The sequence below is a fragment of the Balearica regulorum genome, chromosome 15, assembly GCF_011004875.1.
Source record: "Balearica regulorum gibbericeps isolate bBalReg1 chromosome 15, bBalReg1.pri, whole genome shotgun sequence".
Classification (NCBI taxonomy): domain Eukaryota; kingdom Metazoa; phylum Chordata; class Aves; order Gruiformes; family Gruidae; genus Balearica; species Balearica regulorum.
In genome coordinates, this window is record NC_046198.1 from 11,357,529 (window position 1) to 11,385,364 (window position 27,836).

The 27,836-nt window shown below is 40.8% G+C and overlaps 2 protein-coding genes and 1 long non-coding RNA gene across 12 annotated transcripts in view; 1 reads left to right on the forward strand and 2 right to left on the reverse strand.

Moving 5' to 3' along the window:
• Positions 1 to 322: 322 nt before the first annotated feature.
• ARPC1A (actin related protein 2/3 complex subunit 1A) lies at positions 323 to 15,540 on the reverse strand. Of its 3 annotated transcripts, none has more exons than XM_075768042.1 (10): positions 15,345 to 15,540; positions 12,019 to 12,123; positions 11,336 to 11,440; positions 8,846 to 9,068; positions 7,034 to 7,141; positions 3,502 to 3,714; positions 2,743 to 2,818; positions 2,360 to 2,553; positions 1,584 to 1,674; positions 323 to 708 (listed from the first exon to the last, which is right to left on the reverse strand). In XM_075768042.1, exons 2-10 carry the CDS (start codon positions 12,080 to 12,082, stop codon positions 670 to 672), a joined length of 1,113 nt encoding a protein of 370 aa, XP_075624157.1. In that variant the 5' UTR covers positions 12,083 to 12,123; positions 15,345 to 15,540; the 3' UTR covers positions 323 to 669. The 3 variants fall into 3 exon arrangements, with proteins under 3 accessions (XP_075624157.1, XP_075624158.1, XP_075624159.1); XM_075768043.1 differs by having other exon boundaries at positions 12,019 to 12,100; positions 15,345 to 15,512; XM_075768044.1 differs by lacking the exon at positions 15,345 to 15,540 and adding an exon at positions 14,546 to 14,683.
• KPNA7 (karyopherin subunit alpha 7) overlaps positions 14,833 to 27,836 on the forward strand; it is a 56,814-nt gene continuing 43,810 nt past the window's right edge. For 3 of the 8 annotated variants that reach the window (XR_012837941.1, XM_075768039.1, XM_075768038.1), the window contains exons 1-5: positions 14,833 to 14,972; positions 18,591 to 18,705; positions 19,524 to 19,585; positions 19,714 to 19,869; positions 23,152 to 23,246. The gene's annotated coding sequence lies outside the window, so the exon portion shown is untranslated. Of the gene's footprint in view, positions 14,973 to 18,590; positions 18,706 to 19,523; positions 19,586 to 19,713; positions 19,870 to 23,134; positions 23,247 to 27,836 lie in introns of all 8 variants that reach the window. The other 5 variants (XM_075768040.1, XM_075768041.1, XR_012837942.1 and 2 more) reach the window with 5 other exon arrangements.
• Positions 21,635 to 27,602, reverse strand: LOC142598237 (uncharacterized). The gene is made up of 3 exons (XR_012837946.1): positions 26,592 to 27,602; positions 25,362 to 25,573; positions 21,635 to 24,614 (listed from the first exon to the last, which is right to left on the reverse strand). It is a non-coding gene; the product is annotated as an uncharacterized LOC142598237 (long non-coding RNA).

The following is a 27,836-nucleotide window of genomic DNA, read 5'->3' on the forward strand; positions in this document are numbered from 1 at the left end:
CAGGTTAATCTGCTATTATTACTGGATTTAAATGCCAGGCAGACAGAACTATGAGTCAGCAGGACAAAATCGTTCATCCTCTAAAATCATCACCTCAAGGGAACAATTCCCCTGAAAGAAGCCCAGCTGAATCTTCACATCCAGACCATCAGAACTCTAGGCCTTCACCTGTCAGCTTTACGAAACTTTCAGTTAAGATGAACTCTTCCTGGTTTAAGGCCACAGAACATCACTGCAGGGTTTTCCCACCCTCCCTCTCTCTCTGAGTTAATTCCCTTAATATCCCTTTTTTATCACTGGTAATGAGCATCAAAACAAAGAATCAGTTTTTCTTTTTTTTATTATTATTATTTCTAGCAGACAATTTACATAAAATTCCCCTTTTAAGTTAGTGATTCATAACTTCCTGCAATAAACTACTTAAGGAGCAGCTTTGGTAAAGAATGGAATGAAACAACCAACTGAAAAAAATAAAAAAAAAAAAGAACAATCACAGCTGATTGAAACCAACACAATTCACCAAATTTAGATTCAAAAGAAAATCTGCCAAGCTGTATTTTCTCAGTGTTTCCAAATATTCCACCTTCCTCCTCCCTTTTCGGGTTTGTGCAGATGTGGGAGCTGCGTTCGGTCAAGCAGTTTGTCCTGCTAGATCACAGAAATCCGTCTTTACATGATTCGTAGACCTTGAATAGAGGACTCTAAGGTCTTGAAAGAGAGAAAATCTTAATCACAATCTGCTACAGTACCCTGTGTTAAATAATTCAGTGTAAATGCTGATGTTAACAACAAAGAGGAAAAACTCTGAATACTTGAGATTAGGCTCATATTCAAAAGCCAGACACCACTACAATCATTCATGCATATATAGACCAATGATTCCACCCCCTTTCCCTGAAACTGCATTATAACAGTCTATATACCACCTCAATTTCTTATTTGGCTCCTGTCCCCACCAGAGCTTTCTGGCATTATGAAATACAGACAAATTATTCTTTTCCTAGAAGGCAGCGCACAGCTCTCAGCAGCTTGAGGAGGCCAGCAGAGACCTCTGTTGGCCAGTCCCCAGCAAAGCAAGCACTTGCATTAAATCCTTTTCAGGTTTTCAATACAGTGCTTACTGTATTTTCTAACTCTTTCAGGAAACTTCTTACTACTTTGAGGAGTTAATTATGAGAGGGCAGGACCATGTTCTGCAGAAAGATAGCGAGCAGAATGCACAAGGAAGGGAGCAAGAAGAGATAGCAGGTCGTCTTGTATCGATGATCGTTCCAGCCTGGTTGTGGCTGAGGTTGAGGTTGGAAAAGGAAAGAATTGGTGGGATTCCTACAGGGACATTAAGTGAGTCCATTAAAAAATTAAGTTTGGATTAGCACCATATGCTAAACAAAGTCTATCTGCATTTATGCTGAATCTTGGATCTTGCTTCCTTATGGAGTTCACTAATGCTCTTGAATATTCCAGTCTGGATTTCCTATTGCTAATAAAACCTGCATTAGGGCTGAGCCCCAGAAGTTGATGCTAGAGATCAAAAAAACCCACCACCGCACCCAGTTCACATAAACACGGTAGTAAAAGCATACCTTGAAATCCCAGATGGTCATTGCTCCATCAATGCCGGTGGTGCAGAATTTACGACAATCTCGTTTGTCTATCTCATAAATAGACACTTGGCTGAAAACAGAGAGTGATAGCTGTAACACAGACACCCATTCCAGAGAGCCAAAAAGCTGGGAAATTTGGGCTGAATTCAACTCCTACGCTCTCAAAGGGAGACATGAGTATAGCAGAGCTTATGCTAGATTTTTGGTACAATGCTTCAGAAAAAAAAGCAAAGAAAAAGGATGCAGAAAGCTCTTTTATCGCTTGGTGGCTGTAGCCTATACATTTTCCTTGAATAAAGACAAATTGCCTCAGAAATGTTAGCATCCTCTGGGCTCACATGGTTTTTAAAATGCAAGGATATTTTACTTGATTAACCTGAATCAATCCTTTTGGTGAATAAATACAGATGGAAATACCATCTGAAATAGGAAGCCTGTGACTTCCTGTTTCAGGTGAATTTTGCCGACTACATTTGGCACAGTGCTACCAACCTCCTGTGAGCTACCTACATATTTGATAAGATAAACCGTGTTCAAGTTACAGTACACATTATACATGAACAAACAGAAATAGCATGCATGCCATGTTAATGATTAACTTTACCAGCTTCTAAGTCCCAGAAACAGACAGCTGTTAGTGAAAGGCAAAACTGGAAATGGGATACCAGCTCAACCCATCTGGTATAGCAAATTCAAGCTCTCATGGGTTTGTGGTATATTCTGGGAAACCTCATATTGACAGCCAAGACACTCACGTTATACTGTTTTGGTGCAGTGTCTCCAGGGTAGTGTTACGATCTTCTGTAGTGGCTCTTTTATCCATGTTTCGGAAACGTTCCATGGCGGAAATATTGCGCTGGATGCTCTGTTTTGGAATGTCTAGTTTGGAAACGAAGGTCAGCAAGCCACGCTCATCACAGTTGAAGAGCATTGGGCAGCAGTCATGGCCCTGCAACCAGACATCATGAAAGTATGTCAAGAGACATAATCAACCTAGCCACCCTTCCTTTTTCCTGCTGCTGTTAATTGCAGAAATACAGACAGAAGGGCTTACTTATTACTAACTTCATAATGTACGGTGTTTCTCCCTCTCCAAAACACTACAACACTCTACAAGGAGAAAATAATAGACACTTACAGCTGCCACCACGCTGTTCTCGGAGACAAATGACACACTCAGGAGTGGGAGGAACTCTGTTTTCAGCTGTGAAACCCTGAACACAAGAACATTTGTTAGAGGACTTCACTGCAACCTCTCATCTTTGGCTCCAACAAAAAAAATAGAGACCATTCCCACACAAGGGTTACTGGAAAGAAGTCAGTGTAGCTCTGTTGTCCTGAGGTGACATCAGAAGGCTGTAATTTGTGATAAAAAGTTTTAACCTAATTAAAGTGTCCTGGAAGATTTATAACAAACATGAAGTATTCCAGGTGAAACACTGAAATTAGCTAGCATCATGTGCAAACAGCAGCAAGAGTTTATAAAGAATACAGCCCAAAAAAACTTCAACTTAACCTTCCAGATCCTGGCTGGGGATGGGGTCTTAGGAGTTATGGAGTGAATGTGTTTCTGGAGGTCTCTTGGATCCATTTACAAGGAAATACTGTTTCCCCAAACACTCGAGTCGAACATATCTTTCTCAAATGCTTCCCCCCCCCCCCCCCCAAAGACCCTCTTAGAAGTCATCTTATAAGAAATTTAAATTATACATTCTAAAATTCGAAGAATCTACCTTATCTATAGATGCCTCAAAGAGACCCCTGGAACCTACAATAAAATTGCCAAAACTGGAAACAGCAGTCACAGCTTTCCTCTTGTTGCTGCAAGCACAACATTCCACATGCTGCTTCCTTCTAGTGTCAAACAGCTAATAACTAGCAGAAAGAGCGTACTTACATCATATTTTTTGAGGCATCAGCAACTGACACAGTACTATCATGACTGACCCAGGCTAGGCGGTTACCGCTGGCAGAAAAACTGACACTATGCACCCATCCGCCACTTCCAGCACCCCCAAATTCTGACATCAGCTGCCCAAAAGGCATTTTGGAGCCCCATGGTGTACTGGCTGGTTTTTCATCCACTTCCTTAATGTAAGCAGAAAACACCCTGCAAAGAAAAGATTTCAGCATGAACACAGACAGAAAAAACCTCCTGGGAGTTGAATACATATTTCACATTGGAATCAACTAGATGCATTCTAATTCTACCAAAATAAAATACTACAGTATCTTTAAACAACAAGCCACTAGTGGCTGGGAAGCTTCCATATACAGAGAGAAAGCAATAGTACAAAGGGTGTAATCCACACAGGTTTCTCATAAATGCCATGTCTTGTGTGTATCTCCTTTTTTTTCCAGAAGATGGCACAAAACCATACATTATCATTGCATTTTCCACTGTGCTCAGATTTCCCTTTCATCCTTTTGTGGTGCAAGTAACTCAAAGAGTCAATTCTTCAGTTAGAGAAAAACCATGAATCGCACCGTATAATTAGAAGCTAATACAAACACCTACAAAATTACCCACTTTTTAAGAACATTCACTTTTTAGCCAGATTTCAAAGAAAGAAAACTGATGTTCAAATGCCAGCAAAGGGGCTCTGAGCCACCTTATTCTGGCTCATTACTGAAAGAATGCTTTGAAAACCTGAAATACCACAATGTTTTTATAGTTTTTTTCCCAGCACTACAATTTTCAAGATATGTTTAAACAGAAAGCCTCCCCCTTTCATCAAATTCCTTCTGCATGATTCAGACATGCCACAATATGGTGTTCTTGACTGTTACCATGGAAGTTACTGGGACGTCACAAACATAGGATTAGAGTCCATTGAACAGGAGGAGCAAGTGAGCTACACCATACTACTACCAAAGAAATGTTTCAGTATAAACAAAAAAACATGATCAAATAGTCATGGTTGCAGTCAAACACAGAAAGGAATTATTTTATAGTAAGTTTAGGGAAATGTTGCTCCCCCCTCCCTGTTCTTAAACCTTTTACATGTGTGGGGTATGCACTTCAAAAGATACCTATATTCAGCTTATTCAAATACAGCTGATCATTTGGAACAAGAAGGGTTTAACTGCAGCTATATTAGGTACAGATTTTCAGAGAATTAAGTATGAATTTATATTCGGCTCTATCAGTTTAAATATAATCTAATGATAATCCTTCAACAAACTTAATTTTATAGAGACATCTAAAAGGATGGTTCTCTTAATATATGGAAATAGGACAAGATGTTTAAAGCAACAGCCTTTGACACAAGGCAGAAAAATCATTCCTAAGTAGTGAAAGACCTTGAAGATAGCTGTTTAAAAAAAAAAAAAAAAAGGTAATTTCCCTTACTAAAGTCTCTCTCTAAAACCAAAATCATCTCAGCTTGAAGGCCCCAGCCTTCAAAGAATACTGGGAAATGACTTTCTTTCCCACAGCAACATTGTTCCAGCAAGAATATAAAATTCACACCTATGCAGTGCTGTTAGCTATATATGTATTTCTAAAGACAAATCTAAGAGGAGCTCATCTAGGCCAGCCACCAAAAAAGCTCTGCTGAATACGTATCAACTTGAAGCCTCTTCTGCCCTCCATTATTTTTCCAAAATGTCTCTCACTTAGCTGCTTATTAGTTGGCAGTGGCTCTGGCAGATCCATTTCATAATTTTCTTCAGAACCACCTATCAGAACAGATGCATACTTCAGGCCCAGATAGCTTTATTATGTTTAATATGTAAATGAGCATTCCCTAGAACTGGAATTCCAGAGATCTGTATTCATCATTTACCAAAAAGAATATTCTTTCATGATTTTGGGGGAACAAATACAAACAAAACCCCAGTATCATTCTCCATTACTTTTCCTTCCTTTAATTTTTCCTTATGGAGATTTCTATGACAAAAGCAGCAAAATTATTAAATGATTCATCCTGAAGTACAATGTTAAGGAAGAACAGAAAGTTTCCCAAATGTTTTAAATCAGTATCTGGTTTGTTTTTGTGGGGTTTTTTTTTCCAAATATATCCCATTTTCAGAGAAATAAGATGCAGGACAGAATGAGTTTTTCGATGGGAAACAAAAGACTAAGCAAGTCTTCTAGAGAATGCTCCTAGGAAATTGATTGAACCAAACCTTGACTTTCTTCTCCCCAAAAAATAATTTAAAAAAAAAAATCACACTGAACAGAAAATTATGTGAATCTAACTTCTCAACCAAAACAGGAAAGACGAGATAATCAGGAATGCAATATATATATATATATATCAGCTGACCTAATGTCAAAGTGCCGAGATGCTTTATGAACACACATGAAAAAATTTCCACATGTGAAAAGCAGCTGCTTCTGGAAGATGAAAGAGTACGTTTTACATCACACTTTTTGTGAAAGGAAGGGAACATGTATCGTTTCTCTAATTAAAACTGGAGATAAAGCAGGAAAGGGAGACAACTCTCTTCTTCCCAGCATCCATTTAACATGTCTCCTTACATAAAAAGGTATCAAAGGATAGAATTGAGAGGCATGGGTTTCATTCTGAAATAAGGAATGTAATAGTCAGTCTCACCTCCCCCTCCCACACCATCTTAGTCATTTTTAGTACACACTTTGAAGCTTAAAAATTGCCCTATTACATCAAGAATTTAAGAAAAGAAGCTTTCATTATTATTCAAGGCACAAGTGATTAAGTAAAATATGAATTAAAGTCAACCACTCTGCAGAAGTTCTCCATGTAGACTTCATTGCAGTGACCCCAATCACTCAGCACAGAGCAACTTGCAGGACCTGTCCCTCATGGTATAATTTCACAGTCAGTTTGAAAGACTACCCCATCCATCTCACATGCCAATATCCTTTTACCAGCCTTTTTTTTAATGTTCTTCAAAAATGTTACACTGAGTTTCAGGTGGATCAATTCCTTCACCCTGCTCACCACAGTGCTGCAAGAACATTAAGGCTAGGACAGGCAAAGGGGAGAGAGCGAGTGACTCGGGGAAGAAAAAGGTGAGACACCTCCTTTGGAAGTGCTGAGTTACCCTGATTTTGGAACTGCAGCATTAGGATATTGCTTTTTAAACTCTAACTAGCAGTGGTGTTTTTCTGGAGGATAGCACCTGGTAGTCTAATTTCAGCCTAATAACTGGATCTCAGCACCCAGTGCTGAGTAGCAGTACTTCCGTGTACTCCGAGTAACGAAACTCACCAGTTCATTAAATTCAGGTGTATCCCTTGACAGATACATGTTAGTAGCCCAAAGTCTGCCGGCAGAAGCACCAAAGCCAAGTCTCTTAAGCTGGATATTTTATTTTGGTAACAACAACAGTATGCAATGAGCCATCTTCTATTCTGATAGCAAACACGTGGTCAACATGCTCACGCTACTATCTTGAACCACCAATCCAAATTGATTTACAGACACTTTATTTTCTCTCACCTGCACTTGAAGTCACAGGATCCAGCAGCCAGCAAAACATTGTTGGGGTGCCAGTCCAGGCTAAGGACAGTGGAACGAATGGGCTTTTTAATGTGTTTGCTCACCCACCTAAATGAAGAGAGAGATAAAATTTATATGAAAATATGTTACCGGACTCCCCCAAATGCATGAAATACTCCTCAAGGAGATCATCCTTTGCCAATGACTAAACCCAGCAGTTTTGCAATAAAACTCACATTCTACCCAAATCTTTCATATTGCCTGGTATAGTCTGTGAACTTTATATGGTTATCTTAGCTAAAATTTTAAAGATTATAAACAAATTCACATTAAATATGTATTTCTTCACCTGAATCCTATTCCCCTTTAACTCATGTTTGCAATGCATCAGAATGAACTCCTTAATGTGAATTTTGCACAGTAACTGTGTGGTCCCTTACATCTTATGAACAACGGCTCAGCTTTGACAGTGATATTGAGCTAAGAAGCACTATTTTCTTACACCACTAAGTACACTTCCTCTCTGGCTTCTTCCAGTGAGTTCTACAGTCATCTCTCTTACCTATCAACTTTTCCACTGTTTAGTAATACAATAACTATAAAACACCACAGGTAAATAGATGAACTGCCAATGATATGACCAGTGTATACATCTCAATTATTTGGGGTACAGTGACAAGTGGTCCTGATGTTGAACGCATCTATATTAGCCTAAACATGTCTCAGCAGATTTGGTTTGTTTGAACTATTTACAAAATAGTAATGAAATCTATTATTCACTTGATGGCCTTTGGGATGATGGTGCTTTTTCTTTGAATTTACTTCCATCAGGCACAAGCAGTTTTATGGATTGCATTAAATTATTTGTCTTCAACATATGGGATTTTGATTCTTCTGCAGACAAGTGAGGCAGAGAAAATGTTAGTAACCAAATATGCTGGAAAGCACAGAAGTCCAAAACAATCTTTAAAATATATTTTGCAAATGGTCTCATTGTTTACCATCTCCACACGGAAGACTGCACACAGAACAGCAGGCACAGACACTCTGTTTTTATGCATGTTTATGCAACCTAAAGTAACAGATACTCACATACTGATTTCACCTACAGATGATATGGTAAATGTAGCTCCAATGTGTACAGTTACAAATGTAGATCCATTAAAGATCAGAAGCACAAAGTTTAGATGCCGAAGAGAGAAAAATATTAATGGTGGAAATATTTGTGATAATCCTGTCTGAAATCTATAAACTGTGATATAAATATATGACAGAATACAGAACAGAGACAAGCTCGAACATCTTCCAGTAGACCACCTTGGAGATAAGTGACAGACTTGAATTCTTTAATGACAAGAAATAGCCCAAAATAATCTATACGGAAGAAAGACTCAAGTCAAAGTTTCTTCATTCACTATGGAAGTAAGTAGGGGGAAGAAACCTTTTATTTTTTTCAGCCACACAGTTGTGGTAAAGAAATTTTTACTCTGCAGAAATTCTTGCACATTTAGAAAAGCAACATATGTTTATGGCAGTCAGTCGGAACACATCCACACCAACGTGTATAACCTGGACATATGCTAAGTCAAAAGCCTTTAGGTGCTACACCAAAGTAAAGAAGTAAAAGAGAGAACCTTTTCCTTAAGATGTAAAAAATCCACAAAAGAACTGACGAGGCCTATCCCTCTAAGTTTCCTGAAGATTTTGGGAATTAGTAAAATAGTAGCCTAGTTACCATCATTAAACTGCAGGCTTTAGCTTTCCCATGCAGACCTTAAAGGCTTAAATGGAAATTAAACTCAAACAGCTCACCAGTCATTTTCAGATTCAAAGTAGCACACAGATATAAGTCGAGCTCCACTTCCCACAGCAAATTTGTTCTCCAAGGGAGACCATTTCACAAAGGTGGCTGCACGATTAATTCTCAGGATCACAAGGGTTGGTTTCCACACGCCATCCTTCTGACTCCAGACATAGGCATTACGGTCTGCACCGCAAGTTACAATGCGATCGCTTTTGGGAGCCCAGTCAATACCTGCAATTAAAATTCACATTAATAAACTTTTCCCTTTATACAGTTTGTTTTACAGTAAGTCAAAACAGAGACAGTCTCACCGAGACAGTTATTACTGTTATGTTAGTATTCCCCTTCTGCACTTATTCTCCAAGCACCATTTTAAACTGTTAGGGATATCAGTTTCTCCCACTAGCTTTCACCAAAATTGCAGATCCCAAATTTCCAAATTCCACAGAGAATTTGCCTGCTAAGGAAGCCTGCTCTGATGGCTGGCCAACAGGTGGAGCTCTGCAGACCAGCTACGGCCTGTCCGCCAGCACCCTGCAAACCACCAACTTCTGCAAGAGACCCATTTCAACAGCTGAAATCCAGCAATTCTAAAATTATGCACAAACTGCTAACATAGTTGTCTACTTACTGCCAGACCGCAGACACAATCTGGAAGTTTAGATAGCGGGATTGGGTTGGTTTTTTTTTTGGTTAGAAGTTATCAATCTTTATGTACTGATACAATCCTTACATTTTTTCCATGCCTATGTAAGCTGTGCCATGAGAAAGAAAAGTTTACCAAGCAAAAAAAACCCAATCCAAATTCAAAGAATAAATTAAGCCCTTGATAAGCCTGCCTTCTTATGCAATGAAGGATGTTCTCACCCAGAAATTCTCACGGCAACATTATTTTTCATCTTTTGTTCAGCATCACTCTTTGAGATGCAGAGTGCAATCCTTAACTCTCCTGCCACAAATTCGTATTTCAATGGTTTTCCATATTAAAACTGTCTGTATTAAAAACATTCCTTAAGCACATAAACTGAAAAAAGGATAAAAGATATGGAAAGAATCTGTACTAACTTTCCCATACCAGTCATATATGGTCTACTTCAAAACAGGCTTATGCTTAAAAAGTTCAATTTTGAGGAGGCTGATAGTCTGAAACCAGTTACAGAAGTCAATCTAGCATTGCTTTTGAAAGGGGGACCATCCTCTCTCTTTTCACTTCTCTTTCCCACCATATCCCTTGCACCAGCACCAGTGTTCTGACCCACGGCAAGTTCAGCTTTTTAGCCTAGCAGAAAACTAAGCCAGCAAAAAAAAGTGAATAACACTCTTCCTGTAAGTGAACAGAAGCAGCTCACCACAAATATCTGAATCAAGACAGAGGAAAGCAAGACAAGGGACCCTGTCCCTTGTGATCAGAAGCTGGAATGGCAGCAGTTGAATCACTCCTGTCAGAGGCAACAGGCGGTCTGATCAGCCTATCTCCTGCGTCTAACCACAGTTTAAGTCTACTCTTTACAACAACCACAGCATTTAGTATTCCAAAGGTACATGCTACGCAGGAAAGTGCAGAGCTCTTTTCCCAAGTCATGAATATTTGGCTTCTAACACTAACAGGTACAAGAAAAATGCAGAGAAATGTTTTTGGGGAACAGCATGTCATTTATAAATCCAGCCCAAGTGACTCTTCACAAAAGAGCAGGTACAGTTGGGCTCTTTGACAGCAAGAATCAGATAAATTGAATAAAGTTCCTGCAAAACACTGCTAGGCAGATACTTCTGCCCATTGGCAAGTTGAGAACAGAATAAAGGATATTGCTGTTTTGGGCAAGTGCTTGTATTAATTACTTTCATTTCCTTAGAGAATAAAGCCTTTATAAAAATATCACCATGAAAAAAACAGTAATATAAAAGACTACCGCAAGACAATCACATTTTAAAAATAACACCTTGTGACTCATCGTGGCAGCTATTCTTGTATTTTCATTGTGGATCTACAGATACTCTGGGCCTGCAGTAAAATGCACTCACTGATGGTCTGTCATAAGTCCAGGACTGACCACTTCAAGTGTTTATACAGTCCGTAAAAAAGGATATTTATTGCTGTCAGAAACCACAAACCAACGCAACAGTTGTATACTTGATGAAGTTTTAATACTAGCACTTGAAAGACAGCAGCATGTATCACCAGGAGAGTTTGACACACAACCAGATTAATTCAGAACTGAAAACTTATTCTCATTATGTTATTACACATGAAACATAAGCAATAGATAGAAAAGCTCAGTTATTCTACCAAAATGCCTGAAAATGACATAGGGCTTTTCTTCCTAACATTCATTGCATGTGGTCCAGAAAAATACTGCAAAGCTCTCTGCAAGTGGGAATGCCAATCTATAAAAAGATCTATTTACTCAACACTTGCAGATTTCCTGTTCAGATTCTCAGCTGGGGAAAAACAGGGGGCGGACAAACCTAATGTCTGACACAGCACATTCTTCACTTACCTGTAATATGTCCATTATGTTCCTTTAGCTCGTGAGCCTTCACCCACTGGTTCCCACTCTTCTTGTAGATGTGGACTTCATGATTATTAGGGCTAATGGCAATCTCTTGAAGAAGAAATAAAATAACCCAATAGTACAGAAAACTTTTAAGTAACAAATGCTTTACTTGGAAAGATTTTCCAGTTTAAAGCCTGTATTCTCAAATTTCAGAGCATTACATGGGTTTTGTAAACAAAGGGCCAACATCCCTGGATAACCTTAAATAACTGTAGTTGTAACATGATCGTGAATATACTGCACAGAAAGACAACACATTTTGAACATAACAATCCATGTTCTAGTAGAAAAGTAGGCTATTAAGGGCTGCTTTGGGGGTATGGAAATAGAGGGTCAAAGAGGATAAGCGGCAGGTCATTCTCATGAGGTGCAGACCAAGAGGCAAAGCTTTCTGGAACACTACTAACACTAGATTTGCTCATATGCCAGAGTTCCAGTAACGGGTGTAGAAAAGTCCAGATTTAGAAGATGTGTGCTTTTTGGATCACAAGTGGAACGTTTAATATGCAGCACTATGTATTTGACCATACATTCCTTAAACGTGATCCAGAGAATTACAAGATCACAAACTGACAGCAAAGAGAAAATAGCCCTGCAAAAAAAATTAAAACTAACATATTACTTACGAGTACGGTCTCTGTTCCATGCATGGCAGGTGATTGGCTCTAGTAAAAACTGATGTAGAGACATTCCGAGTTAAAGATATTCCTATGTTGCAAAAATTGAAAAAGCTGAAAGGTGTAAAATTGAAAAGAAAACACTTCAAAATTAGATAATTATTAAAATAAAATCAGCCTTCAACATTTACCAAGGTTTTTTCAGTCCAATATTACAATTTACTTACAGACGATCGCAAACTTACTCAGTAAATATGTTAAGACCACTGAAGAGCTGTCTTTGCCATGTGTCTATATCTCTTCAGTAGGCCAATGAATTTTAACTGTCCTGCTTACTATAGCTAATTGCAATTGCCCTAAAAGCCATATATGCTTGCTTCTTAGTGTATCCTCACAAGTGAGACACCAGGTTCTTAGGAAATCTAACAAACCTAATAATTTTACTATGGAAATAGAATACTTGGGGAAATAAATAAAAATTCTAGGGACATATCTCAGCGAGTTGATTCAAAATCCTGACATGTATTGAGGGTCACAGGCAACACTAAAGTAATTTTCTTCTTCTTTTTCAGGAGGTTAAATTGGTGTGCCCAGAACATTGATATGTAACTGTAATCTGCTGATGTATTATTTGATAAAGCCATTTATATGTATCCTAGGGAAAAAATATTAAGATTACTAATTAACTAATTACTAATTTCTTCAAATTAATCCTAGCACTTAACTGTTTTATAGTTAGGCTTTTGCCCCCATGAGATTCAAATACCGAACGAACAAGCTGAATCATTATAGTTTGCAAGTACTTTAGCTAGACACCTAGTTTTTTCTTTAACTTACAACTGCTACAAGAGATAGAGCTGAACATCTGCAACCGGAGGCGTGCTGACCCACAATTACAAAGTTGTATGAAATATCATATTGTATTCTATGTCCTGTATTTATCAAGGGCAGCATAAATGGATGGAAGATAGCATCATAAAAACTCAAGGTCACCTGTAATAATTAAAATGTGCATAGTTCAATTCATACAACTTGGATTTGTCAACTCCTTCTATATATTCCTCTGATTTTCAGAGCAATTTATCCTTGGCTGATGAATCAAAGTCTTTTTACCCCTACATATACATCTAAAAAGAGGTATCTCTGTGATGTCATTCCAACACATCCACACCCATTATAGCCTGAATTTACAACATACCCAAGTATGGCTATGTTAGCACAGGGTGGAGACTTCAGGACAAGGTAGGAATTTGGAAGCAAACAGGAAATGAATGGCAGTCCAACAGAAACTCAGGAGTGAATGAAAGATGAGTAAGTTCTTACGAAGCTTAGCAATTACTATCACACCACTAGTTTAACAACTATGCTGAAAGTGCTGAACCTTGGAGCAGAGATGATACAGTACTTTGCCAATGCAAATAACTGGAGAAAGTTTCTTTTCTTTTTTTTTTTTTTTTTTTTTGAGAAATCAAGCACTCCTATTTTAAAGAAATATGACTTATGGTTACATTTCAAATGTACTTCAAATATAACTTTTAATTATATAAGCTTTAAGTCCAGTTCATAATTTTAACCAGCATGATTTTCATGGTTCTTCTAATAATCATATTCTACCAATCAAATGAAGCTATTAAATATATGCAGTCCTAAGCAGAATAATTAGTTACTTTTTATTAATGTGAAAACATTGACATAATCCAAGTTACCTTGGACAGCCATGATTTGAGATTCCATGTGTTAATGTAAGCAAAACACAACTGCAAATTGCTCTTTCCACGATCTTGCTTTAGTACATGCCAACATTCAGTAGCAGTACATTTCCATATACAGGAAAAGTTGAAGAGCTGTTCTACCAACAAGGAATGCTCAGCCTTTTCTACTCTTTCTGAAATAAAACATAAAAATATCCAATCTCCCCTCCCCAAGGAATGCAGCTATTTCGAAACACTTTCTAATATAACCCTGGTATTTTCTTCACAGATTGGCACCACATATAAATTATATGGTCCCATCCTAACTTCTAGTTCACAGATTTTTACTAACCTACACACTGTTCCCAAAGACAGCCTAGACATGCAATATGATCCATTCCTTCCCATTGACTGAGCTTCTTAAGCACCGTAACTTGTAGCAAGCGACTGTTTTCCATTTTGGTAACAAGTTCATAAAAAACAAGAGTGATGATAATCTCACAAAGCACTACTATTTCTGTCATTTGATAGGTGCGGTGCTATGCTCTTCAGGAAGAAGTCTTCCAGTTATATTTATTCCTTAGCAATAGACAGACAAAAATCAAACTCGTATTTCACAAAAGAAAATGCAACTGGCTCTATAATTCTTGATACAATTCATATGTAGTGAAGCCCTCAATGCCCTCCTGTCAGCCAGCCTCAGCATCTCACATAGGAAAGATAGTTAGGATAACTTTGTTAGCCAAGTACTTAACATAGCTATCCCTGATCTTTTTTTCAAACGCAAAGTAACTGTCCTTGAGTTTCACTAAATTTAAAAAAATTTAAAAAAGGACGTTTTGCACCTTGGTACAGCAGGAGTTCTTTCAGTAAGTAGACTGAGAAGATCAAGGTTGGGAAGTACAGGACTTAGCTGTTATCATCTCTCTATGAGGTGAGATACCTGGTGTAAAGCCATCCCTGGACAAGCAGCTAGGAAGGGTGCAGACTCAGAGGTGGAGAGAGTGTGTGTGTGTGTATGAAAGGGATCTTTTTAATCCTTGCCTATTTTCAAAGCACCTACATCACTTTCAAACATCTGGCAGAGACATGCCTATAATTAAGGACTGCCTCCTACTACTGTCATTCCCTTCCAAGTCACTCAGCGCAGCTTTCCCAAGAGGGTGACTCCTCACAGGCAAGCCTACTGACACAGGACACCATTAGCATTATAAAGCCGACCGGTTTGGGATGGATTGCGGGCTGCGGCCCTGCCCCGCACAGATAACACAGGTGCACAGCGCTGCTGCGGAGGCCACGGTGGGGCAGAGGCAGGGGACAAGGTGCCGCCCCGCCGAAGCCCGCCCGGCTGCTCCCTCCCCGGCCCCATCCATCCACCCCGCGCGGGCCCGTCCCATCAGGGCGAAGGGGCTGAGGGGTCCCCATCGCCTCACCCTCAGAAAAGTGCCCCCAGCCTCCCCGCCCAGCGGCAGGGCCGGGCACGGCTCCCCGCCCCCGGGTGGGCCGGGGCTGAAGTGACTCCCCCCCGCCACCCCCTCAGCACCGGCGGGCCTGCAGGCTTCCCCCCCACCACCATCCCACTAGGGGCGGGGGCAGGCCAGCCCAGCGGCGCCACGGACAGCCGCCCCCGGTGCGGGGACTCACCTGAGGCGGCGGGAGCGGAGCGGGACTCGCGGACTCTGGTCAGTCAACGCGACTCCGCTCCGGGCGGCGAGAGAGGGAGCGGCCGGCAGCGGAGGCCGAGGGGGGGGGGGGCCCGGCACTGACAAGGGAGCCAGGAAACGCGCTCTGCGCCTGCGCACCACCCCGCGGGCTGCGCCTGCGCCGCCGCCGTCGCGCTGCAGGGGCGGGGGAAGCCGGGGCGCGCCGGGGAGCCGCTCTGCGCCTGCGCAGCGGGAGGCCTGGGGGGGGGGACACGACCGCGCGCCGTGCCCGTGCCTCACACAAAGGCAGCCATCGGGCATGCGCGTGCGCCGTGAGGTGTTCGACTCCCTCACAGAGGGAAGGGAGAGGATGAGTGTGCCGGGGACTGGGAAGGCACTTAAATCCTGCCAGGGAAGGGAGACCTGGTATCTATATGTTGCCTTCTGAGAAATTTTGCCATATCCTTACTTTTTTCTGTGTATTATAGGCGGCCTTTCTAAAGACTGGATCCACAGTTCACTGAGATCAATGGAAGTAGTCTTAGCTGGCTTGGACAACTCTAGATTGGACCATAAACCTTGTCATCCCTGATGCTTTATCACCTTGTGAGGTGAAGGAGGCTATGGCTGTCCGTGTTGGGGCATGAGCCAGGCGTCTGCAGGTCCTCTGGGTATGAGGAGGCCTGAAGTGCAAGGTCCCCTGAGTTGGGGGTCAGCAGGGCTGCAGATGGCAGCGCTAGGGAAGAGCTGTAGGCTTAGGAAGGAGGTTGTGAGGAGTTGAAAGGAGATCATTTGGGCTTCTTCAGCGTAGGCTAACAGAGTGAGGAGGCTACCCTCCCTTTTGGAGGCTGAGGGATGGAAGGAAGGTGCTCCCCACTGCAGGGGATAACAATCCTATCCTAACTCATTCAGATGCTTTAGGACCTTCCCTCCTGTCTGGCTGGAATACAGAAAGAAGTGCAGTTGCAGTACTTTGCCCTACTTTTAATCCCTTGAGTTACTTGCTGTTTGGGGTCTCATGGTTTGGCACCTGTAAAACTTCAAACCATTGCTTGTGAGGTTTTGTCAGCTCAAATACAACAACAACAAAAAAAGGCAAGCGAGAGGAATGGGGAGAGATCAGTGACTCCCAGATATACTGAGGAGCAATGAAGTAATAAGTTTAATTTCAAGTCTGAGAGAAAATAATTTGTAAGTATCTAGAAGGAAACCAGAAGGTGAATGCTAGCCAGTATGGCTCTGTTGTGAGTGAATTGAGCCAATCTAATTTCCTTTTCTGGCAGCATAACAGGGCTCGCAGATAAGGGAGAAGCAGTATAAGTCATGTATCTTGATTTTTAGTAGAGCTTCTGACACTGGCTTGCAGGATATTCTAATAATAAACTGGGAAACCAGTCTAGATGATACCGCTCTAAGGGAGTTGCAAAACTGGTTGAGGAAAAATGTACTTGGTATCAGTGCTTGTACAGGGAATCACCCTGGGTCCATTACTCATCCATGATGAAACAGATAGTGTAATTACTGCATTTGAAGATGAGATCAAGTTTGAAGGCAGAATAAACATAGTTATAGAAGTAGGATTCAAAATGGGAGTTCTATGGAAAAACTAGGATGTGTTTCAGTAGCAGGTGCACTGCTGCACACTTCAACGTAATCAACTTCAGAATTACCAGACTGGAAAGAATTGGGTAGCTGGCTCTGCTGCAGGAAAGGATGGAGGGGCTGCCGTGGGTCATAAGCTGAGTAGGAGTCCATAACGTCTTGCAGAAGAGGCATACACCATGCAGGTTAATATAGGTAAGAAAACTATAGTAATGCATACACAGGTATCCTGCTGTGCTGAGCTGTGCTATAAGAGTATGTCCCATCCTGGGCTCTGCACAAGAGTGATACGGATATTTGGAGAAAAAGGTGGCAATAATGATCAGAGTCTTTGAACACATGACTTTTGCTGAGCCTGTTGACAGAAAGCTGAGGAAAGGTGTGGTAAGCCTTCAAATAGATAAAAGGCTGCTGCTATGAGGAAAAGAACAATTTGTTCTCTTACGTCCACTGGGAGTAGGGCGAGAAGTCATAAGCTAAGATAACAGCAAGGCAGATCTAGGTTACAGTGAAAAAGATTCTCCGTGATTCCTTTGAAGTAGTCAAGCCCTGTCTTGGACTGACTTGGCAGGATGCAGGGCTTTTCTTACTGGTTTTTAAGAATGGATCAGACAAATACTTGTCAGAATGGCAAAAGTGCAATATAAGATCTTGTATTCAGGAAGGAGGCTAGAGTCAATGGTCTCCTAAATCAGTGATACTATGGTTCTGTAACTGCGAGATATGTAATCATTGCAGCTCTTATTGGCTTAACGATAAAACTAGATCAGCTGCACAGATTAAAGATACGCAACTAGGCCAAGTAAAATTACGTAACAGGAATGAAATTACGTTTACGTATGGTTTTACATTTACAAAATTATTTTCACCAGATGGGGTGAAAGTATCTAAATGAGGAACTCAGCATAGCTTTTAAGCATGAAAAGCTAAGGCTCTGTCTCCAGCAAAGCTTTCCAGAGAATTTTCCACCTTTGTTCCTGCTGTGTTGCTGATACAATTATGCTATGCCAATCCAGAAAGAATGCCAATGTTTTTGAGATTAAGGTCTCGGAAGCACAGCTGAACTGATCCCAGTGAAAGTAGTTTGCTGCAGTCTGACCTTAAGATATATATGAAAAAAGCTTGAGCTGCGACATCCTTTGAGGTGGTTGGTTTATTTTTTTAAACAGCAAATGGATGTGGATGGGTAGCAGCTAGTCAAAAAGAGATCTTTTCGAAGCAGGCTGTTATATATACAAACAGATTATTGCGGATGAAAATACTTGCCTTGAGGGGCATTCTAGATGTGCATTGTTCACCCCAGTATTTGAAAATGTAGCAATTTCCAGCACAGTGTGGTATCATGCATGATGTTTAAAAGGAAGATGCAACAAATGTAATTTCCCCCCTAATTGTATTCCCTGTTTCTCTAGAACTGCCGTCTAGATTACAGTAATTTGTCAAAATCAGTTTACATCACTAATATTCTTAAATTACCAAGAACATTGCCTTAAGATCAGATAAAGTCACTGATGATCTAAATAACTGCAAATTTGGGATTTTTAAGCAGGGAAATACAATGTATCCCAATATCTTGCTTTTTTGCTACTTAATACTGTGTCCCCTTGCTAAATCCTGTTTTAATTTTATGTGGAATGTGTGCAAGATCGTAGAATACTTCCAGTTGGAAGGGACCCATGAGGATCATCAAGTCCAACTCCCAAGTGATGAAGCAGTGAGCTGGAGCAGGGAATACGTACAGCCTCCTCAATTTACCTCTTGTAAGTTTTCAGTTTGTTATGCATCTTTTCCAGTTGCTCCTGCATGCGTTTGTTTTATGGCCATTGTTTGTTGAGGATGGGCTCCTTTAGAGGCCTCTTGTTATTGTGCAGAATTTTTGGTCTCCACATGGTGTTTCTGTTTGGAGTCTAGTTCTATTTCCAGTTCCTTAATCTGAAAGGGAGCAAAAGGATAAATGATTATGGAAGGGATTTGAACTGTTGATGTGGAATTCTGAGGATCAGAAAAAGAAACAGGAAGATGGTATCTTCATGAGGAATTTGAAGCTACTTGTGCTTTAGAGTTTTGTAGCCATTGAAAAATAAACAGCAAGTCATGACACTGATGACGGTACACCTTGCAAATTCTTCTTTGGGCGTAGATCAGCTGCTGATACCCGCGGCTTGTTACTGCAGTACTCAAGCACCATAAAGATTCTGATCGAGGAGTTCCGCATGGGGTGCAAAGTGCTGAAGTTCTCTTGCGCTCCAGTGGGCTGAGGGCATCCTACATGCATCTTTTCTGCATAGTCTGGATTTCTTTAAATTAGTGCATTCCCTTTGGGACATGTTGGCTGTTAAATGAAAGTTTTCTGTTCAGGTATTTGTGATGAATGTGGAAGCTCAGGTGCAGGAAAGAATTTCATAGCTGCTCTGTTGGAATGATCTTTCTAATATATTTGTACATGTTTTTCTTACCCTGGAGTTTCATGATGGTGGGTTGGTTTTTTTTCTCCTTTCAGGGCTAGCTGCTCAGCCTATTCCATCTTGGCTTGCAGGTCTTTTACTGCAATTTAATAGTTCTTCTTAATCTTTTCCAGGTGCACATAATGATCCTGCTCCTGACAGAGATCTTTTGCCACACAGGAAGCCTGTGAGGAAGGTACGAAACAGATTGTGACAGCACAGCTATTTATACAGAGCATTGAAAGCTAGGATATGTAGACCTGATATCTGTATGTTACCTTCTGAGAAATTTTGGCATATCTTTACTTTTTCTGTGTTTCATAGGCTACCTTTCTAAAGACTGGATCCACAGTTCACTGAGATCAGTGGAAGTAATCCCAGCTGGCTTGGACAACTCTAGGTTGGACCATAAACCAGGTGGTGGTATGCTCGCTTAGTACCACTGGACTAGTCAACGGTATTATCCCCACCTATTATTAAGTCAGTAGCTTTAGTTCTAATGGCACTTCAGGTTTTTATTTCTACCCTTCAATGGAAAGAAGGTGGCTGAGAGTGTACTGTAGATGGAAGGTGAAGGTATTGCCTGAACATGCAGTAGCTGAAAGCACAAAGGTGGCAGAAGGCTTAGCCTCGCTCTGGGAGGAAATGCTGTGCATTAAATCCACAGCTAGCTATGATATTTCTGAAGTGCCAGTTGTCAGCACAGTGCCAAAGGAGCAATCTGCTCAGTGCTGGCAACTTTTTTCCCCTCTGTGCCAATTATGAATGCCATTGACTAGCTGGAGAGGGAACTGGCCTACTCTTTGTTGGAGGCCTGATAGGTGTGATGAGTGGAGTTGTGTAATAAGTGAAAGAAAGGACAAATCGAGAGGAAATGGAGGAATACCTCAGGGTGCCATCTGTGATGTAGATTACCAGGGAGGCAGAGAGGAAGTGGATTTACTCTTTTGTGGATTAATTTTGCCAGACTGCAATCAGTGAGCTAACATGCATTCTGCTTTTCAGGATCATAAAAAGCAATGCAAGTGCTAACATGTATTATTAACACTGTGCTTTCAAATCAGCACTGGAGAGAAATAACGGAATATATACCTTAAGGTTTCCAGCTACCAACATAAAGGGCAGAAAGGTGGGGAGGTGACTTACATCAGCCACAGCTTGCTTTGCTCTCTCATCAGCTGCTCAGTGCTCACTGATGATTTCCTCATGCTCATTAGTAGTGTGCTGAAGGTCAGACTTCAGCTTTCATTTAATAGTAAGCAGACTGGTTCTGGAGGGCAGAAAGAGGTCTCAGAGACCCAGAATGTCTTATCTGCTCAGCTCTTCTATTTGGCTCTCAAAGAGATGATTTGTGCATTGCAGTTTTCTGTAGAGTTTGTTTTTTCTCTGTAAAATTGTGCACTCTTAAGCCAAGTGGGATTCATACCCACTGGATCTGCATTGCGGAACATTAGGACCTGAGTATTTACTTGCAACTAAATGAAAGCTAAAATGATGATACACCTCTGAGGCAGAAATAGACCCTGTTGTTTATGAAGGCCTTGAGTCTAAGTCTGTTTTCCTGCATTTCTGTGTGTATGACTTTGAGTTTCTATACCAATATTACTTATTTCAAAGTTTTGTTGCAGTAGCAGCAGCTGGCTTTAAACCCAACTGAAACTGTATTTGATTGCATTCTCAACAAACATAGTCTCTGCTCCACAGTTTACAATATGTATTTGTCTTTTTATCTCATGGAAAATATAAGCCCCACAGCTCATTTAGTGCTTGCTGTTTACTGATACGAATCGTTGGAGGACTGTTGTTGTTGCTGCTGTAAAAATAATAAATTAAAAAAACCCCACTCTAAGGAAGGAGAACTACAAAGGTTTTAATAGAAAAACTGTATTCTAGCAACACAAACTGCTCTTCAGCAAAACAACATCATGTAAATGTGCCATTGTGTTCCAGAATGCTGCACAAGTTCTGTGCTATGTAGGTTTTGTATAACAAGTAAGTTTAAATCCCCAAATTTGGTATGGAGATAGCAGTTCACCTGCTACAAATGTATCCTTTTATTATCAGTCAATTTGAAGTGAATGTATTAGTTGCATTTTTAACCTATTTGAATAAAAGCCACGTTTACGACTCAGTTTTTGTAACTGATGTCCCATAATTGCAGCTGCAGCTAAGAAATGCTTCTTGTATTATCAGTCCTTTCCAGATGTTATACTCTTCTCCTTGGAAATGTTAGCATGTGTGGTCTTTATGGAAAAGAACTGCAGAGTGTAATGGTGAATGTTAAAGTAGCTTCTTAAATCTATACACAAAATGAAATGGCAAGAATGTTATTTCATACTGCAATCTGTAATGCAAGGATGCTTAAAATTTCACTAAAACGGATCTTGCTGTCGGCTACAGTCTATGGAAGAAATCTGAGTACCATGGAAACAACTAGTAAAGCTATAGGTTCAATGGAGGCAGAATTTTATACTGTCCTTTTTAAGGTGAGTTTTTCAAAAGTGCTCAGCACTGTCTTAACTCTTCCACCAAATTTGCTAAAAGTCTTTTCATAGGCCTTGCTAGGAGCAAAGCTGGGCCAGGATGGTGCTTTTTTAAAAATCCTGCTATCAGTGTAATATCTCTAAAGACTGAGCTTTTCATGTTCCATAGAGTTATCAGACCTATCTTATAAACCACTGTTATATTTATCCATTATTGGCCTAATCCTGCATTTCTTACCCAGAGTTCAGTTTCAGTGTTAAACTACTTGCACATAAACTCTCTGACAAGATAGCTGTTGCATAAATAGTTCTACTTTCTCTGTACATGGACATTAAGTTCATTATGTCTTCTCCATGACCTCTGCCTGCTCTAGGAGTTTGTGAGAGTGCTCACTGCCCTCCAGGTCGGTCTGTGCTTCTTCCAGTTCTGTCTGTAGTGGGCTGAGGTGGCATATACTGCTCCTGCAGCTCCTCTTCATGCTGGCAGGCATCCTCATCCATTTAGATCTCAAGATGAAAGGTTAATAATGATGGGAGAGGAAGCTGAAAGATGTAGGAGGTCTCTCTGCAGAGCTGTTCTTTAAGGTGATGCCAGATTTAAAAAGAATTTTAAAAAACAACCCTCTCCCCAAAAACCCCATTGCTTGATGCCAGTATCACGTATGTCTGTCTTATGTCATTGTAGTCACACTGACTTTAAGAGAATTACTTCTGACTGAGACTGATGTAACTGAGGACAAGTTAGGTTTGAGAGTTTGTGTGTATATATATATACACACATGTGTATAGAGAGAAAGAATCTTTGTTGTCACTCTAAGTTACTAACATTGGATTTTTTGGCAGCAGTTGTATCAATATATTCCAACAAAGAAACTAGTCTTTTACTAATTTACTTAGTTTTATTTTAGAAATGAAGACCCAAAGGAAGCTCCTTAGTTTCGCATCTCTGATAGTTTCTAGTTAATTTCTTGTCTATCCTGTTCAAACAGCAATTACAACTTCTCTTAAAAGTGGAACTTTTTTTGTTTTAATTACATATGAATAGTTCTTTGGGTTTCTAGTTTGACAAAAGCTGATAATAATGCTTGTGTTATATAAGGTTTGTTGGAACTACTGCAGATTGAAATTGGTATGAGTGGGAGAACCAGGGTTTTCAAATATAAATTCTCAATTTGTTCAAGATGTCTGTCTAAACAAGAGTACATAGTCTACTGCTTTGTTGCTTAATCTGTAAAATAGAACTGGTATGCTTTTCCATCCAGGGACCTGCTTCCACCAGTTTACCTTGATGTGCTGTTGCAGTTTATTCAGTGTCCTGACAAGTTCACTGTTGTTCCTGTTGGTGTGATCCAGTTGCATTTCCATTCTGGTCAGGTCTGTGTCCATCTTCTATGAGCCTGCGAGCTTCAGCGCTCCCCTTAGCTTCTGTCTCCAGACTCGCCTGCAGAGACTCAATTGCATGCTGGTGATTACTTCTGCAGAGTCCAGTGAAGCATATGGTACAGCATTCTGTTATGTTGAGTCTGATCCAGCTTTTGTATCAAATTATTGCCCACCAAGTAATAAAAATACAGTAACTTTTCAAACCTGTTTAAAACTGAGATACCAGGATTTTGCACCAAGCCATTCATGAATATCTTCTTGTAAAACATAAGGCTGGGGCAGCTTTGAAGAGGTCAGCTTAAAAATCTACTGCCTAAAATCTGGTTCACCTCCTGCTATACCAGTTCCACTAGACAAAGTGTGACCAGACTGCACTTCCGATAATGGAGACTCTACAGCCTCCAGACAATGTGGTCTAAGGAGCAATTCCTCTTAATTATTACAAAACTTTCCTAGTGTCTCACTTAAAACTTCCATGCTGCAGCCTTCCACTGCGGCTCAATGTCATATCATCGTTGTACCTGGTTGTTTCAAATTCTTCCTTCTCATGTTCCCCTGTCAATATGAGCTTTAACCTGAGCCAGTTTGAGCTGAGTGCAAATCAGTTTACTTTCTTCAGCCTGCAAGGAAGGGTGCAACAGATGGACAAATAAATGCCCTTTGTGGGGTTAAACATACAAAATCCATCAGATGGAATGTGGGCAGCAGCCACCCGGCTGGCATGCAGCTCTGGCGTCTGTAGCCTTGGTACCTCCAGGGAAGACTGCTTCCTCCAGTGCCACCTGCAGTTCATCCTTCTCAATCTCCAGTCTCTATCTTTTGCAGCTCATGAATGCTCTTCCCTCCCTCCCCCAGTTGATTGATTAGATCCTTAATTTCCTCTAGGGAAGAAAACAGATATTTCATATGATATGTTTATTTCAGGACTATGAACTTTACCAAGTGCACCAGGCAGAGTCTTTGAATGGAAATGGCATGAAATGATTCCAGTCACTTTATATCAGCTGCCCTTTTCTTTTGTTGCTAAATATTATCCTGGATTTCTGAATGAGCCCTGCTCGCTGCATGTGTTCATGGAGGTGGAAGAATGAAGCCTATTAAATCAAGAGAAGTTTTATCCAGCCTTCCCCTCTCCCCCTTTCATATAGTTGCTCTTACAAAATGAAAACAGGATGCCACATCATCTGTATGGCAGAATGGGGCTCTCGGTGAGCTGATGTAGGCCAGAGCAAAGGGTTGGGGGAGATAGCCCAGAAAACACTGGGTCTCTGCCAGGGAGTCCATCACTGTTTTCTGTTGGCTGTAAGGGCAGCAGATTGTAGCATCTTCTAAATATTTACACTGTCATCTTCCAGCCTCCTGTAAGAGATTAATTTTTGCAATTTACAGAAGTGTTTTTAAAAAAAAAAAAAAGAGCCAAGGCAGCTGGTCTCCCTGTACAGCCAGTAGGGGAGAAGTGATGCAAAGAGGGAGACTCTGAGCAGGACTTTAACTCACTTGCTCTGAACTGATTCCCAGAGATGCTTAATCCTCCCTCCTGAGGTTAAAGGGAACATCATCTTCCCAGGGTAAAGCTGGCCATTGTTAATGGTCCTCTAAGTGAATTGCTCAGAATTAGAGAGAATGTTGGTATCCAGAACTGGGACTGCAGCTTCTGTCTTATTTAAGCCTAATGCTGTAACCAGTCCATTATTCCCTTATGCGGTGCTCTAGTGATGATACCTGGCCCAGCCTGGAGTGATGACCTCCTAGGATTACAGTGAGTACAACCAAGCTGCTATTGTGACTCACCTTGAGGGTTCAGAAAGGACCTTGATCCTGAACATTTTCCCCAGAGTTGGTTCCCTGGAAGCAGTACACTGGTGCTAGTTACAATTTTGGGTGATCCAATAGGAGTGGGGGGTGTGTCTGAGTACAGACTCTGTCCCAAGAGCACAATCTAACCTGTGATTTCAAGTGCGTCAAACATAAGTTTCCAGAGAGCGAAAGCACTGCTAGAAATAAGAAAAGTGGAATTGGTGCTGGAAGACACCACAAGAGATCATTCAGTAGGAATCAAGGGACTTATGATTTGCAGAGTTTTTTTGACATCAAACCAGTACTGACCCTAAAGGGCCTTGTTCTCCTTCTTCATCTATTCCAGGTGCTCCAAGGATTGTTCATAAGGCAGTCTTAAGCTCAACATTTTCAGTTGTGTACATTCCTTCTGGGAACTATCTGCTTCCACCTGCAGTTCTTTGCATTTTTTGTTGCCATTCTGCCAGCATCTTATCAAAGGCTCTCTGCTTCTTGTCCAGGGCAGCACAAGCAGCATTGGCCTGGAAAGATAAAGCCAAGCATTCACTGGACACGAGTTTTCTTTACACTCCACTTCTCTGCATGTCCTGCCAGCTAGTCACAGTTAAATTGGCAGCCAGTCTAATGACTGGCAGAGCTTCTCTTGGTCACTCTGAATGGATGATTAAAATGTTTATAAGGCTTTCTTTCCTCACCATTAGGAGTTTAACAAGATCACCCAGTTCCCATCAGTGTGATAGTCTTCCTTGCTCCTGCAGTTATAATGATGCTGCTGTGGAGCAAATGTTTTCCACTTCAGATATTCCTTGTGCAGATGTGCTGTTAGTAATTGCCTGGGTTGATTAGTGTGACTCTTTCTATTTCAAAGACGATTCGGTTACAAACAAGATGTTATTCAAGACTATTTTAGACTGTGTTTAACTGCTTGTCATGAAGGGAAAGAATAAAGGTACATTTTTCTTTCCTAGGAGCTTTTAATCACAAATATTCCACATATCCTTATGATCTGCACATGTGTTCAGATACCATGGTGACAAGCACACCACAGGAACCATAGAATAAAGAACTGCTTCATTAAAGAAAGTGATGGTGGAACAGATTTTCAGCCCAGTAATGTAATGATGTATGTGGGATTTTCAGCTTTTGAGACCCTGTTCTAAAGCCGACTGCAGTCATTGGCAGATACCCAAGGACTTCAGTGGATTTGGAGCAGCCTTTGTGCCTATTTTAAGTAACGTTTTTATTCAAATGTCCCACAGTTGCACTACTATTCATGCTCTTACACTGACACTAGCAAGAGCAGAAATACTAATTTAATGAAGGAGCATTTGTTGTTAGTGTTTAAACTGCATGTTGTTTAGATCTGCTTTGAGTATGGTGGTTAATAACCTGTGGCCAACCCACTGGTACTGCAACACTGAAAAGTTCAAAGCAGGATATCATTATCCTTAAAAAGAAGATGAATACCTTGCCTTGCAATAAAGGAGGGCTTTTGCTTTAGCTGTACTCTTGTTTCTGGAAGTCAGCTAATGAGCTTACCAGAAGCATGCTGTGTGCTCCTAGGAATTAGCTGCGGCTCTCATCTGGGTTTTCTCTTGATGTAATAAATCTTATCCTTGCTTCTCATGGTCATACAGATTACTTGACATTTAATAGAGAGATCTTAAAATGTTAAGAAAGAAGGGACCAGTCCAAAGCTGACCTGAGTTAACAGAAAGATTCCCAGGGCTTCCAGTACCAGGGCTTAGATCTTGCTGGTCCAGCTTGTACTGGAAGCACTTTTGAATGTCTGAATTTCTTGCCTTCTTGAGGTCAACAGTGAGGTTCTCCACTTCTTTCTGAAGTCTCCGCTTATTTTTCTCTGTGTTGGCAAGCCAGGCTTGGACTGAGTCAGCTGTTTCCTCCTCTTCTTGGAGCGTCACAGCCAACTTTGTACAGAGGGAGTGAGGGCAGAAATATCCTAGTGAGTAAGTAGTTCATGGAGTCAGGAGCCCTCGTCTTGAGCACCATCACTGTTTTTTTGACCAGTGAAAAGGTGAAATCCTGGCAGCAGTCTCAGAAAAGGGACTGTTAAACCATTTCTAGGATGTGACTGGTTCTTCCCCTCCACTGCTGGATGTGGCATATTGGGCCACAGGTCAGCTCTTTATTGCTGGATTGTTGCCTGGTGATAGACACTTCCATCTTCCATTCAGGTATCTCAAGGACTGGGATAGTGTCTAAGAACAAAGTGAATATCCCTGGGTGTCAGTACAAAGTCATGCAGAGATGTAGAAGTTTATTCTATTTGTATCAACTTGTTCAGGCGCACAGTGAAACCCTCCAGATGTCTTAAACTTTTGTTGCTGTTATGTGAAAACACCTTTGTTAGCTCTGTTAGAGAGACTGCTACAAAGATTGGCTCAACTTCTGGCCTGTAATACCAGCTCTCAAGGACCAGATTCTAAGGGGTTTAATCTGATTTGGTGATTGCTTTTTTCTTAGGAAATGCTAGTGGCTTTTGTAGGACTGCTGGAAGAGTAAAGCTAGTGGCTTTTGTAGGGCTTGCTGGAATAAGCCTTTATCGGAAAGGATCAGTGTTTGTTTTCTGTTTCAGTGTACAAGTGTTAGGTCTCAATGGTCCCTGTTTATTATTGCACGTTTTGGGTTGTTTTTTTTCTCTTGGCTGGAACTGTTTGCTTCCTCTCTGTCTTACCAAACCAAGTACTAACAGATCGCATCTATAAGCTGTGACTCAGCAGCCAAACTAAATAATGAGACTGCCATAAGTCCCAGCCCAGACTC

Excerpts from the sequence above, each read along its gene's own strand:
- ARPC1A (XM_075768042.1), bottom strand. The coding sequence starts at position 12,082 with ATGTCTCTACATCAGTTTTTACTAGAGCCAATCACCTGCCATGCATGG. Across the intron at positions 3,715-7,033 it reads TCCTGTGACTTCAAGTGCAG|GGTGTTTTCTGCTTACATTA; the intron begins GTGAGAGAAAAT and ends TTTTCTTTGCAG. Across the intron at positions 1,675-2,359 it reads CTGCACCAAAACAGTATAAC|CCAAGTGTCTATTTATGAGA; the intron begins GTGAGTGTCTTG and ends CTCTGTTTTCAG.